The sequence below is a fragment of the Leucoraja erinacea genome, unplaced genomic scaffold (assembly GCF_028641065.1).
Source record: "Leucoraja erinacea ecotype New England unplaced genomic scaffold, Leri_hhj_1 Leri_424S, whole genome shotgun sequence".
Taxonomy (NCBI): Eukaryota; Metazoa; Chordata; class Chondrichthyes; order Rajiformes; family Rajidae; genus Leucoraja; species Leucoraja erinaceus.
The window spans coordinates 18,673-32,161 of NW_026576325.1; the positions used below are offsets into that span (position 1 = coordinate 18,673).

The following is a 13,489-nucleotide window of genomic DNA, read 5'->3' on the forward strand; positions in this document are numbered from 1 at the left end:
AAGGTAGATTGGAAGATCAGGAATTCATCCCTAATAGAGATTCCGTAGACTCAGCGGGTCAGGCAGCATCTGTGGAGAACATGGATAGGGGAAATCTCAGGTATGGAACAGGGATCCCGACCTGAAACGTCACCTATCCATGTTACATAGAAACATAGAAAATAGGTGCAGCAGGAGGCCATTCGACCCTTCGAGCCAGCACCACCATTCATTGTGTTCATGGCTGATCGTACCCTATCAATAACCCGTGCCTGCCTTCTCCCCATATCCCTTGATTCAACCAGCCCCTAGAGCTCTATCTAACTCCCTCTTAAATCCATCCAGTGACTTGGCCTCCACTGCCCTCTGTGTGGCAGAGAATTCCATAAATTCACAACTCTCTGGGTGAAAACGTTTTTTCTCACCTCAGTCTTAAATGACCTCCCCTTTATTCTAAGACTGTGTGGCCCCTGGTTCTGGACTCGCCCAACATTGGGAACAATTTTCCTGCATCTAGCTTGTCCAGTCCTTTAATAATTTTATATGTTCTCCAGAGATGCTGCCTGACCCGCCGAGTTACTCCAGCACTCGGTGCTTAACAGCACCTGCAATTCCTCAACCAGCTTTCCCACGGGAATTGAGTCTCTGCACAATTCCTTTTTTCCAGGAACATTCCGCGTCTAAAATGGACCGCCCAAATAAAGCAAAACCATCGAACGTCACCGGCAAGAAAAAACACAGAAAGAAGACGAAGGCAAAACAAACAGAGAGCAAAGAGGTGAGAGAGGTTGTGAGGTCACTCAATCTGTCCCCGCTCGCGAAAATGTTGTTGGTGTCATAAGGGATAGGAGCAGAATTAGGCCATTCGGCCCATCGAGTCTACTCCGCCATTCAATCATATCTGATCTATCTCTCCCTCCTAACCCCATTCTCCTGCCTTCTCCCCATAACCCCTGACACCCGCACTGATCAAGAATCTATCTATCTCTGCCTTCAGAATGTCCACTGACTTGTGGCCTCCACAGCCTTCGGTGGCAAAGAATTCCACAGATTCATCACCCTCTGACTAAAGAAGCTCCTCCTCATCTCCTTCCTAAAAGAACGTCCTTTAATTCTGAGGCTGTGCCCTCTGGTCCTAGACTCTCCCACCAGTGGAAACATCCTCTCCTCATCCACTCTATCCAAGCCACCATTGCTCACCGCAGGTAGGACTAATGTTTAGTTTAGTTTAGAGATACAGCACAGAAACAGGCCCTTCGGCCCACCGAGTCCGTGCCGACCAGCGATCCCCGTACACTAACACTATCCTACACACCAGGGACAATTTACAATATTTTTACCAAAGCCAATTAACCTACAAACCTGTGTTTAAGAAGGAACTGCAGATGCTGGAGAATCGAAGGTTACACAAAAAAGCTGGAGAAACTCAGCGGGTGCAGCAGCATCTAGATGCTGCTGCACCCGCTGAGTTTCTCCAGCTTGTTTGTGTAACCTAACCTACAAACCTGCTGAGTTACTCCAGCACTTTGTGTCCTTTTGTGTAAACCAGCCTCTGCAGTTCCTTGTTTACGCAAGATGGTGACAATTTTGGGAGATTGTAGCCCCAGCATCTAGTAGCTGTAACTGTGCAGGAAGGAACTGCAGATGCTGGTTCTCATCAAAGAGAGACACAACATGCTGGAGTAACTCAGCGGGTGAGGCAGCATCTCTGGAGCGAAGGAATAGGCAACGTTTTCGGTCGAGACCTTCAGTTACTCCAGCACTCTGTGAAACGTCACCTATCCATGTTCTCCACAGATGCTGCCTGACCCGCTGAGTTACTCCAGCACTCTGTGAAACGTCACCTATCCATGTTCACCACAGATGCTGCCTGACCCGCTGAGTTACTCCAGCACTCTGTGAAACGTCACCTATCCATGTTCTCCACAGATGCTGCCTGACCCGCTGAGTTTCTCCAGCATTTTTGTCTACCTTCAATTTTTGCAGCATCTGCAGTTCTTTCTTAAACTAAATTAAATGTAAATTGTCCCTAATGTGTGTGTAGGATAGTGTTAATGTGCGGGGATCGCTGGTCAGTGCGGGCTCGGTGGGCAGAAGGGGCCTGAATCTGCGCTGTATCTCCAAAACTAAACTAAACTAAGCCAAAAATGAAACAGAAATTAAAACTATCACTAAACTTGTGTTGCTGCAACCAATTGGCCAGAGACGGCAACAGCACTGTGGTGGTCAAGGCCACAGTTCATTGGCTATATTTAAGAGGGAGTTAGATGTGGCCCTTGTGGCTAAAGGGATCAGAGGGTATGGAGAGAAGGAGGGATGGGATACTGAGTTGGATGATCAGCCATGATCATATTGAATGGCAAATGGTGCAGGCTCGAAGGGCCGAATGGCCTCTACTCCTGCACCTATTTTCTATGTTTCTATGTATCTAAATGAAAGCTAACTTTGACCCCGTCTAATAGGTGAAGCTGGAAAAGGCGGCAAGAGAGTTCCAGAGGAACGGCAGTGAGTACAGACCCTTCCTGGAGCGCATGGACAAGTGGCTGAAAGCACATCACCAGCAGGCCATGCAACTCTTCTGCAAATACGACAAGGCCGGCAACGGCTTGCTTCAGTATGACCAGTTCAAACTGGGTAATTGTAGATATTAATCTCGGTCAACGTAACCTTCACCGCATATATTACGCATGATACACATTCCACCACGTAATCCAGGCCACATTTTGTGCCTTCCACCACTGTGATGAACGCCGTGGTGGATGTTTGTGTTAACATTTTACTTCGGAGTCACGTGTGTGACTACGTGAAGACCCCGCCAGCACGTGTGCGCGGCATAGCGTCTCACGCGGTGCAACAGCGACGGGCGTGGGTGGAGCGCTCCCGCGGCAAAATTGAAACGGACCGACAGGTGAGGAGAACATTTATTCTAAAGTATTTCTTCCCGTTGCTGTGCTTTATGTTACAGCACGTTGCACAAGCGGAAGGATAAACGGACACCTGGGAAAGTTCCAACAGCCGATAGCCATGAGCGACCAGCAGCTCCAGGACCACAGGCTGGGAGGAACTAGGAAGGTTCGGACAGCCGGGGAAGACCAGCGCAGGCTGAGCCCAGCACCGCGGGCTGTATACCCGGCAACAGCATCGCGGGCTGCAGGCAAGCAGGACAGGAGTCGGTCCGGCCGATAGACTCGGGGAGTCCAGCCAGGAGGACGCGCTGCCCAAGGGCAGTGGAAGTGACCGTTGGAGTGGTTACTAAGGTCCACTTACCGACTCCAACTCTGCCAAGCCGAATCCAGCGCCGTGAGTCGTACAGCTCAAAGCAGCGCAGCAGGTTGGAGGCAAAGCCCAGCAGGATTCAGCCCGGCCGATCATACTCATCTGAGTCCGGCCGAAGGGGCGCGCTGCCCGAGTGCAGCAGAGGTCCGCTCGTGACTTGCTCCGGGAGATGGAACAAGCTCACTATGGGAGTGTTCGCACTCCCACAACAGCACCTTATCGAGGGCTGTAAAACAATGCATCTCCCTCGATAGAGGAGAACATTGTGGACCAGGGCTGGGTTGGTCCTGTAGAAGGGGACGTGGCTGAAGAAAACGGCAGTGTGCAGGGGGTGCAGAATCCTAAGGAGCTACTTGGGAGTGGTCAGCAAACTTGCAGATCAACGAGAGCAGGAGTACCATTACAGACCACGCTGGCGGCCAGCATTGACTACCTGAACTTCCATCCTCTGCAGGAACAGGTAACGAAATTACGGAGAAGTACAGTATATGCCGCCTGTAAACAAGTAAGAAAGCTCGACGAAGAGTTTAAAGCCGTCGCGCTCATGAGGGCGTCATCAACAACGGGCAGACCACACACCTCAGATGGCAGCACCCCTATGCATCCACCAGCAGGCATCAACACCAGGACGCCGGTGAAAGCATGAGGGCCGCGCAGCAACCACGAAGGCCAATGCCCAGAGCGACCCTCATGGAAAACGTGCCAACCCCGCACTCCGGCGCCTCTTCCGCAGAAAGGGACGTACCACCGGCAACCAGGGAGGTAGGTGGATCTGGTTCTTTCCAGAACACAGAGGTGTACGACCTGTACTAACAGGGGGAATGTTACACTTGTTTTGGGAGACATGGAGGGATCATTGTCGATACCTAAAATTTAACTGGATGGGGCAATTATGGCAGGGCATAGCATTGCCTAATGGGCTAAACTTCAGCCCCAAGACTGTTCACCAAGATATTAAAACTGGCCTTGGCAATACTTAGGAAACAAAATATATTGTCATGGTATATCTTGATGATATATCAATTGTGGGGAAAAACCCTGGAACTGGCTAAATCAGCAGTTTGAGCTACCAAAGCTCTGGGGTCATCTCCATCCAGATAAATCCAAGTTGACGTCATCCACAACTATGGACTTTCTGGGATTTACAATTAACATTATCCATATGTCTGTAACATTGCCAAAGAGTAAAGCAGCAGACTTGGTGGAAGCCTACAACAAAATTAATGATTACAAAATAAACCATCTATTCGACAGGAGACAAGGGTAACTGGGAAACTAGTAGCAGCATTTCCAGCTACTCAGTTTGGGCCTTGCATCATTAAAGCTCAAAAAGGGCAAAAGTGCAAGAGTGAAAATACCTTGCAGGTCACCTTGATCGACCTATGCAGTTACCAGCCAAAGCAATTCGGAGTTATGATGAAAGGGAATACCTGGGATAGTTCCAGCCCATCATTATTAGTAATCGTCAGTACTAAAAACACTGGGTATGAATGATTTAAAGTTGGGTGCGTTTCATGGGCTAAAAGCCTACTGGTCACAATGCACCATCTCCACGCCCGCCTACAAATTGATAATACCACAGTGGTGGCATATATTAATCATATGGGTGGAATAAAATCGATATCATGTGTCAATCTGGGCAATACAATCTGGCAATTGTGTGTTAACATACATATTTGGCTATCAGCAAACTTACCTACCAGGTAAGTTCAATACTGTGGCACACACCAGGTCATGAACATTCAATGACAGCATCGAATGGCTGTTGGGCCACAAATAAGTTTGCTGATATTACACCAGATATCAATCAATTTGCATCTGGGTCTAGATCACCAGTTACCAACATATGCCGCTTGTGAACCACACTTGGAGCAGCAGCAATGGACGTTACTCACTGAATGGGGAATAATTGTTTACAATGTTTTCCCTCCTGCCTCATCAGTCGGATCTTAAGCAAAACACACATGGTCTCAACATCAGGTGTCTTGGAAGTACCTGATTGGCCTACACAGCCGTGGATCCCTGTGGACTCGGACATAGCCTCTGAACCATAGTCCACCATGCTAGATCCGGGCTGGCGGACAGGACCATGAGCATGATCACAGCGGCCTATCAAGAATCAACAAGGACTGGTGTAGCGTATAATTCAGCGACAACCACCAACGTCCTGGGAATTCCTATCCAGCCTCCATGTAGATGAAGGACTGAGATGGATGGATATGGGACGTCAGTGTTGTACTAACATTGCTAGGGGCACCAGCAGTGTCCCTGTCCCTGGGGGGAAACTGACATGTATAACATTATGCTGATAGTACTGGTCTCAGCTCTAAGGGTGCAGTTTCTACATAAACTGAGACTGGGATATATGATGGCATCTCCAGAAAAGATAACATTGCATATTAGAGCTTGTTAAACAAGATAGACCAGGAACATCAGAACAATATTATGAATTCCAGGCATACCCATCTGACACTCGACTGTGTGTAATGACATACCTTCTATACCTTAAGACTACCTAAACTTTAAGAGGAAGTAAATTGGCACTATGGGCAGCAACAAACAGCCGAATGGCCAGGTATCACTACAAACCATCTCTAGATGGCTCAGACAGGTTTTGGGAGCTGCTGGGGTGGATACTGACATCTTAAATCTCTATTAGTCTGAAGAAGGGTTTTGGCCTGAAGCGTTGCCTATTTCCTTCGCTCCATAGATGCTGGTGCATCCGCTGAGTTTCTCCAGCATTTTTGTGTATCTTAAATCTCTATCCACAAGGGCAGCAGCAACATCGGCAGCTAGAGACAAGGAAGTGCCTTTGGACCATATCCTGGCAACAGCAGGATGGTCTAGAGAAAGACCTTCCAATTCTTTATAAAAGCCAATAACCAAACCTACGCTGTTGCAGAATCAAGTTTAAATTCTGTAATATATTTAGCCCAAGGGAGCATTATTTTGTTAAAATAAATTGTTATTGTCTGAATTGGATACATGTCTGAATACGATAACATATTTCCTCCCTTGAATGACTTTGGCAGTGAGTGAAGCATGGACTGTTCCATGGCTTGAAATCACAGAGCTTTAAAATCTTCACGTAGTCATTCACGTGACTCCGAAGTAAAATACTACGATGAGGGATTACGTGCCCTCCACTCCCGCCCTCTATTATAAAGGTCAACTGGTATATTAGTTCTTCTTATCTTACTATGTTTATTTCAATTACTATTACTGTGATTCCACACCGCTGCTTTGAAGAATGTCGCGCATGCGTGCTGACGGGGTCTTCACGTAATCCCTCATCGTAACTCCTCATAAAATACAGATCAAACTTCAAACTGGTAAGTTCGCGTTTAATCGTACTATTTTCTATTGTGTTTTTGTGTGTTCTTTTTCATTGTACCGCTGCTGGCAAATTCATTTCACTTGCACTTTATGCTCAAGTGTCGAATAAAACTGATATTGATTGGTATTGAGTAAGACTGCAGATACTGATAACTTGCTTGTCCCTTAGTTTGTAGATCAGTAAGTCGATGCGAAGAGTGTATTGTTCTCTCTGCATGGGTTTTAAAAATGTTTTGTGGTTCACCCAATACTTTGCAATGGTTTGATGACAAAATAGTCATGTTGCTCACTTACCTCTCTGCTCCCAGCAAACTGCTCCACTCACACACAGATTGCAAATTGGATCCATTAGTTTAGTTGGGTTTAGTTTGGAGATACAGCGGGGAATTCTGTGACCTCTACTCCTCGACTCTCCCACCAGTGGAAACATCCTCTCCACATCCACTCTGTCCAAGCCCCCTGTGCTCACCACACATGGACAACAGACAATGGGTGCAGGAGTAGGCCATTCGGCCCTTCGAGCCAGCACCGCCATTCAATGTGATCATGGCTGATTGATCATCCCCAATCAGTACCCCGTCCCTGCCTTCTCCCCATATCCCCTGACTCCGCTATCTTTAAGAGCCCTATCTAGCTCTCTCTTGAAACATAGGACTAACGTTTAGTTTAGAGATACAGCGCAGAACAGGCCATTCGGCCCACCGGGTCCGTGCCGGCCAGCGATCCCCCGCACACTAACACTATCCTACACACACTAGGACCAATTTACATTTACCCCAAGCCAATTAACCTACAAACCCGCACGTCTTTGGAGTGTGGGAGGAAACTGAAGATCTCGGAGCAAACCCACGCAGGTCACGGGGAGAACGTGCAAACTCCGTACAGACAGCACCCGTAGTCGGGATCGAACCGGGGTCTCTGGCACTGTGAGGCAGCAGCTCTACCCGCTGGGGGAAAGGTTGAGGACCACATGTTTCACACAGGGGGGCACGTGGGTATAACAAGCTGACAGAGGCAGGTACAATAACCAGGGTGGACTCATGCCACAGCGGTAGAGTTGCTGCCACTCAACACCGGAGACCCGCCTCCCGTTCTGACCACAGGTGCTGTCTGTACGGAGTTTGCACGTTGCTGAAGGGCCTGCTTCCGTGTTGTGATTGGTACGGGTGTCAGAGATTACAGGGGTGAAGGCAGGAGAATGGGGAGAGTTGGATCAGCCGTGATAGAATGGCGGAGTAGACTTGATGGGCCAAATGGCCTGATTCTACAACTATTCCTTATGACCAAACTGAACAAAAATAGGGGGGAAAATAAGATGACATCCATGTTTCAATGTTGCAGGAATGCGGGACTTGAAGATTCCTTGTGTAGATGTTCAGCTGCACGTCCTGGCTAGACTGCTGGACCCACACAACAGCGGGACCATCGACTATGTGGAACTAGGGAGCGGTCTTGACAAAGCCAGGCCAGTACTCTCAGGTCTTTTGAGGTCCATTTGCGAGGGGAATGAACTTAGAGGAGCATTTTTGTTTTTTCCCCACAGTCCACAGGACATTGGGAGAGCAGCCGACAGGATCAAAGTCCTCGATAGACAGATATACACAAAAATGGCGGAGTAACTCAGCGGGTCAGGCAGCATCTGTGGAGAACATGGATAGGTGACGTTTCACAGAGTGCTGGAGTAACTCAGCGGGTCAGGCAGCATCTGTGGAGAACATGGATAGGTGACGTTTCACAGAGTGCTGGAGTAAACTCAGCGGGTCAGGCAGCATCTATGGAGCTAAGGAAATAGGCAATGTTTCGGGCCGAAACCCATAAGGGTTTCGGCCCGAAACGTTGCCTATTTCCAGAAGGATTTCGGCCCGAAACGTTGCCTATTTCCTTAACTCCATAGATGCTGCTGCACCATAACTGAGTGGGTCAGGCAGCATCTGTGGAGAACATGGATAGGTGACGTTTCACAGAGTGCTGGAGTAACTCAGCGGGCCAGGCAGCATCTGTGGAGAACATGGATAGGTGACGTTTCACAGAGTGCTGGAGTAACTCAGCGGGCCAGGCAGCATCTGCGGAGAACACGGATAGGTGACGTTTTGGGTCGGTAACATTCTTCAATCTGAAGAAGGGGGTCCCGAGGGCGGTGAATCTGTGGAATTCTTTGCCACAGACGGCTGTGGAGGCCACAAGTCAGTGGATATTTAGATTCAGCAGAGATAGATAGATTTTTGATTAGTGCGGGTGTCAGAGGTTGTGGGGAGAAGGCAGGAGAATGGGGTTGGGAGGGAGAGATATTTACGAAGGAACTGCAGTCGCTGGAAAAATCGAAGGTCGATAAAAATGCTGGAGAAACTCAGCGGGTGAGGCAGCATCTATGGAGTGAAGGAAAGGGTGACGTTTCGGGTCGAGATCTGGAGAAACTCAGCGGGTGAGGCAGCATCTATGGAGTGAAGGAATAGGTGACGTTTCGGGTCGAGTCTGGAGAAACTCAGCGGGTGAGGCAGCATCTATGGAGTGAAGAAATAGGTGACGTTTCGGGTCGAGACCCTTCCGGGTCTCGACCCGAAACGGCACCTATTCCTTCGGGGTCTCGAGACCCTTCTTCAGATTGAGATAGAATGAGGGAGAGATAGATCAGCCATGATTGAATGGCGGAGTAGACTTGATGGGCCGAATGGCCTAATTCTACTCCAATTCCATATGAAACTTATAAGCGATGCTTTCTTCATGCAGAGATTGACATTCTATGCTTTCAGGCACGATCGGAGCAGCATTGAGGATGAAGACAATGAGGAGGATGAGGCGGGAGCAGGGGAGGGGGGCGATGGTGGGCCAACAGTGAGCGGCTCCAGGGAGGAGGACACAGCCGGCGGGGAAGAGGGACCTTCTCTGGTGATCACCAAGGATGAGCTGACTCGTTGCCCCTGCTGCCGCCTTGGTGTGTGGACCCCTCTCCGAGTGTCTGAGGCCAGGTACGGCCTGCTGCATCACCTTGCTCTCTCTCTCTCTCCACGTAACAAGCGCATGGTTCCTTGAAGGTTGAGTCGCAGGTAGATAATGCGGGCAAAAAAGGCTTTTGCCACTATTGGCCTTCTAACAGTCAGAGCATTGAGTATAGGAGTTGGGAAGTCGTGTTGCAGTTGTATAAGACGTTGGTGAGACACCTGGAGTATTGTGTGCAGTTTTGGTCCCCTAATTTGAGGAAGGACATTCTTGCTATTGAGGGAATGCAGCGTAGGTTTACAAGGTTAATTCCCGGGATGGCGGGACTGTCGTATGCTGAGAGAATGGAGCGGCTGGGCTTGTACACTCTGGAGTTTAGAAGGATGAGAGGGAGGAATCTCATTGAAACATATAAGATTGTTAAGGGCTTGGACACCCTAGAGGCAGGAAACATGTTCCCGATGTTGGGGGAGTCCAGAACCAGGGGCCACACAGTTTACGAATAAGGAGTAAGCCATTACGACTCACTCAGCGGGTGCAGCAGCATCTATGGAGCGAAGGAAATAGGCAACGTTTCGGGCCGAAACCCTTCTGGGTTTCGGCCCAAAACGTTGCCTATTTCCAGAAGGGTTTCGGCCCGAAACGTTGCCTATTTCCTTAGCTCCATAGATGCTGCTGCACCATAACTCAGTGGGTCAGGCAGCATCTGTGGAGAACATGGATAGGTGATGTTTCACAGAGTGCTGGAGTAACTCAGCGGGTCAGGCAGCATCTGTGGAGAACATGGATAGGTGACATTTCACAGAGTGCTGGAGTCACTCAGCGGGTCAGGCAGCATCTGTGGCGAACATGGATAGGTGACGTTTCACAGAGTGCTGGAGTAACTCAGCGGGTCAGGCAGCATCTCTGGGGAACATGGATAGGTGACGTTTTGGGTCAGGACCCTTCTTCAATCAAGAGGTGTAAAGGGACTTGGGAGCTGGTGCAGGATTCCCAAAAAGTTAATCTTGAAGTCGAATTGGTAGTAAAGAAAGCAAACTCAATGCTAGCATTTATTTGAAGAGGGCTTGTAGACAAACACAGGGATGTAATGTTGAGGCTCTATAAGGTGCTGGTCAGGCCGCATTTGGATATTGTGAGCAATTTTGGGCCCCATATCCGAGGAAGGGTGTGTTGGGTCTGGAGAGGGTCCAGAGCAGGTTTACAAGAATGATCCCAGGAATGAGTGGGTTAACGTATGATGAGCGTTTGTCGGCACTGGGCCTGTACTCGCTGGAGTTTAGAAGAATAGAAACATGGAAACATAGAAAATAGGTGCAGGAGTTGAAAGAGTTAGTTATTAATTGATTGTTGTCAATATTTAAGCGTTCCTGTTGTAAAAGGTCAATTGTAATGCATGATGGGATTTGGACAACTCCCATCGTGACAAGGGTTTTTTTGATGGGCCGAATGGCCTAATTCTACTCCAATTCCATATGAAACTTATAAGTGATGCTTTCTTCATGCAGAGATTGACATTCTATGCTTTCAGGCACGATCGGAGCAGCATGGCGGAGTAGACCCGATGGGCCGAATGGCCTAACTCTGCTCCTATCACTTGTGTACGTGTGACTCTGGTGCTTTCCTTGCTCCGCAGGTACATCTCGCTCAGTCTCCGCATGGTCAGCTTCAACGGCCTGAAGTCCCACCCTGGCCACTTCCACCGCACGGTGCCCGCTCACACCAAGGTCCACGGGCTGATCGGCCAGATCTGTGGCCACACCGGCATCCACAGCACCAGCCTGGGCATCTACAGGGAGCCGTCCACCTCCCCACAGTCAGCCTTGCCGGCCCAACTGTCCCTGGAGGAATGTGGATTGACCGGTGGGCCCCAACACGCCCCCACCTCCGCCTTCCTCTACTACGATTACAGCGTTGAGTTCAGTGACTGCCCGATACTAAACTGCGACCACTACATCAACTTCAGGAAGCTGTGACACTGGTCCAGGTGTTATTGCCACCGAGGTACAGTGAAAGGCATTGTCCTGCACGCTGCCCAAACACATCAGGTCCATCTGTCTCCTCAGATCCTGGTGAACTTCTACCGCTGCACCATCGAGAGCATCCTTACCAACTCCATCACAGTATGGTATGGCAAACTGCTCTGTCTCCGACCGGAAGGCATTGCAGAGGGTGGTGAAAATTGCCCAACGCATCACCGGTTCCTCGCTCCCCTCCATTGAGTCTGTCCAAAGCAAGCGCTGTCTGCGGAGGGCGCTCAGCATCGCCAAGGACTGCTCTCACCCCAACCATGGACTGTTTACCCTCCTACCATCCGGGAGGCGCTACAGGTCTCTCCGTTGCCGAACCAGCAGGTCGAGGAACAGCTTCTTTCCGGCGGCTGTCACTCTACTCAACAACGTACCTCGGTGACTGCCAATCACCCCCCCCCCCCCCCCCCCCCCCCCCCGGACACTTATTATTTATTTTTTATTCAAATCGTTTGCTATGTCGCTCTTCAAGGGAGATGCTAAATGCATTTCGTTGTCTCTGTACTGTACACTGACAATGACAATTAAAATTGAATCTGAATCTGATCAGATAATACCAGTCTGAAGAAGGGTTTTGGCCTGAAACGTCGCCTATTTCCTTCACTCCATAGATGCTGCCTCTCCCGTTGTGTTACTCCAGCATTTTGTGTCTACCTTAGATCAGATAATACTATACATTAATACAATCCAGTCAAACTCCAGTCCAACAGGTGGAGCAAAGGGGAAGATACAGAGTGCAGGATATAGTTCTCAGCATTGTAGTGCACCAGTTCCACAGACAAAGTCCAATGTCCGCAATGGGGTAGAGGTGAATCGGACAGTACAACAGCTTATGGAAGGGCCGTTCAGAAGCCGGATAACAGAGGGGAAGGAGCTGTTCCTGCATCGACTCTACCACTGTGCCCCGCCACCCCCCGCATTGTTACAGCTACAGAGAAAGTGCAGATTTAAAAAAAACTGCAAGGGTTACAAAAAGGTTGATTGGAAGATGGGGAGGGGGGGGGGGGGGGGGAGAAGAAGGAATGACCGGGGGGGTGTAAAGTGGTCCTTGATTATGTTGGCTGCTTTTCTGAGGCAGATTGAAGAATAAAATTCTTAACTGCATCAGCTCACGTTCCACCAAGATGCAGCACAGAACGCCACAGCCGATCCTTCTTCCCTGTGGCTATCAAACTGTACAACTCCTCTCCGTTCTGTCGTGGGGTAGACTGAGACTGGACCCCCACCCCCATCTTCTGCACGTCCCCCTATCCTTTCCACTCGTCACTTTCATTTCATGTCTCATGTATCTTGTGTGTTGGCAGTTCAATTTCCCTCCTGGAGTAAATAAAGTCATATCGTATTGTTAACTGGGTCGTAAACACTGTATTCACAGATAACATCATAATAAAGGAAAGAAAGTAAATGTACAATAATTAGAAATCAATATTAATACAAAACAAAAACCTCAACCTTCCTCGTCCAACCAAAATAGTTCATAGTTTTAACTGTATCTGCTGTTCTGGTTTCATATAAGTCCCCCATTCCCTATCTCTCTCCCCCACCCTATTAGTCCGACTTGTCCTTTATAACAAGAGGAGTCGAGTATAGGAGCAAAGAGGTTCTTCTGCAGTTGTACAGAGCCCTAGTGAGACCACACCTGGAGTATTGTCTGCAGTTTTGGTCCCCTAATTTGAGGAAGGACATCCTTGCTATTGAGGGAGTGCAGCGTAGGTTTACAAGGTTAATTCCCGGGATGGCGGGACTGTCATATGCTGAGAGGATGGAGCAGCTGGGCTTGTACACTCTGGAGTTTAGAAGGATGAGAGGGGATCTCATTGAGACATATAAGATTGTTAAGGGCTTGGACACGCTAGAGGCAGGAAACATGTTCCCGATGTTGGGGGAGTCCAGAACCAGGGGCCACACAGTTTAAGAATAAGGGGTAAGCC

The 13,489-nt window shown here is 49.0% G+C and overlaps 2 protein-coding genes across 2 annotated transcripts; both read left to right on the forward strand.

The window, feature by feature from the left end:
* Positions 1-357: 357 nt before the first annotated feature.
* LOC129693777 (uncharacterized) lies at positions 358-8,210 on the forward strand. Its single transcript, XM_055630544.1, has 3 exons — positions 358-757; positions 2,442-2,613; positions 7,933-8,210. Exons 1-3 carry the CDS (start codon positions 536-538, stop codon positions 8,208-8,210), a joined length of 672 nt encoding a protein of 223 aa, XP_055486519.1. The 5' UTR covers positions 358-535.
* A 647-nt stretch (positions 8,211-8,857) lies between these two features.
* LOC129693781 (uncharacterized) lies at positions 8,858-11,967 on the forward strand. The gene is made up of 2 exons (XM_055630550.1): positions 8,858-9,557; positions 11,165-11,967. Exons 1-2 carry the CDS (start codon positions 9,226-9,228, stop codon positions 11,502-11,504), a joined length of 672 nt encoding a protein of 223 aa, XP_055486525.1. The 5' UTR covers positions 8,858-9,225; the 3' UTR covers positions 11,505-11,967.
* The last annotated feature ends 1,522 nt before the right edge of the window (positions 11,968-13,489 follow it).

Coding starts and splice junctions, on each gene's coding strand:
- LOC129693781 (XM_055630550.1), top strand. CDS start 9,226: ATGATTGAATGGCGGAGTAGACTTGATGGGCCGAATGGCCTAATTCTA. Junction 9,558..11,164: donor CTCCGAGTGTCTGAGGCCAG/GTACGGCCTGCT, acceptor CTTGCTCCGCAG/GTACATCTCGCTCAGTCTCC.
- LOC129693777 (XM_055630544.1), top strand. CDS start 536: ATGCTGCCTGACCCGCCGAGTTACTCCAGCACTCGGTGCTTAACAGCA. Junction 758..2,441: donor AACAAACAGAGAGCAAAGAG/GTGAGAGAGGTT, acceptor CCCGTCTAATAG/GTGAAGCTGGAAAAGGCGGC. Junction 2,614..7,932: donor GTATGACCAGTTCAAACTGG/GTAATTGTAGAT, acceptor TCAATGTTGCAG/GAATGCGGGACTTGAAGATT.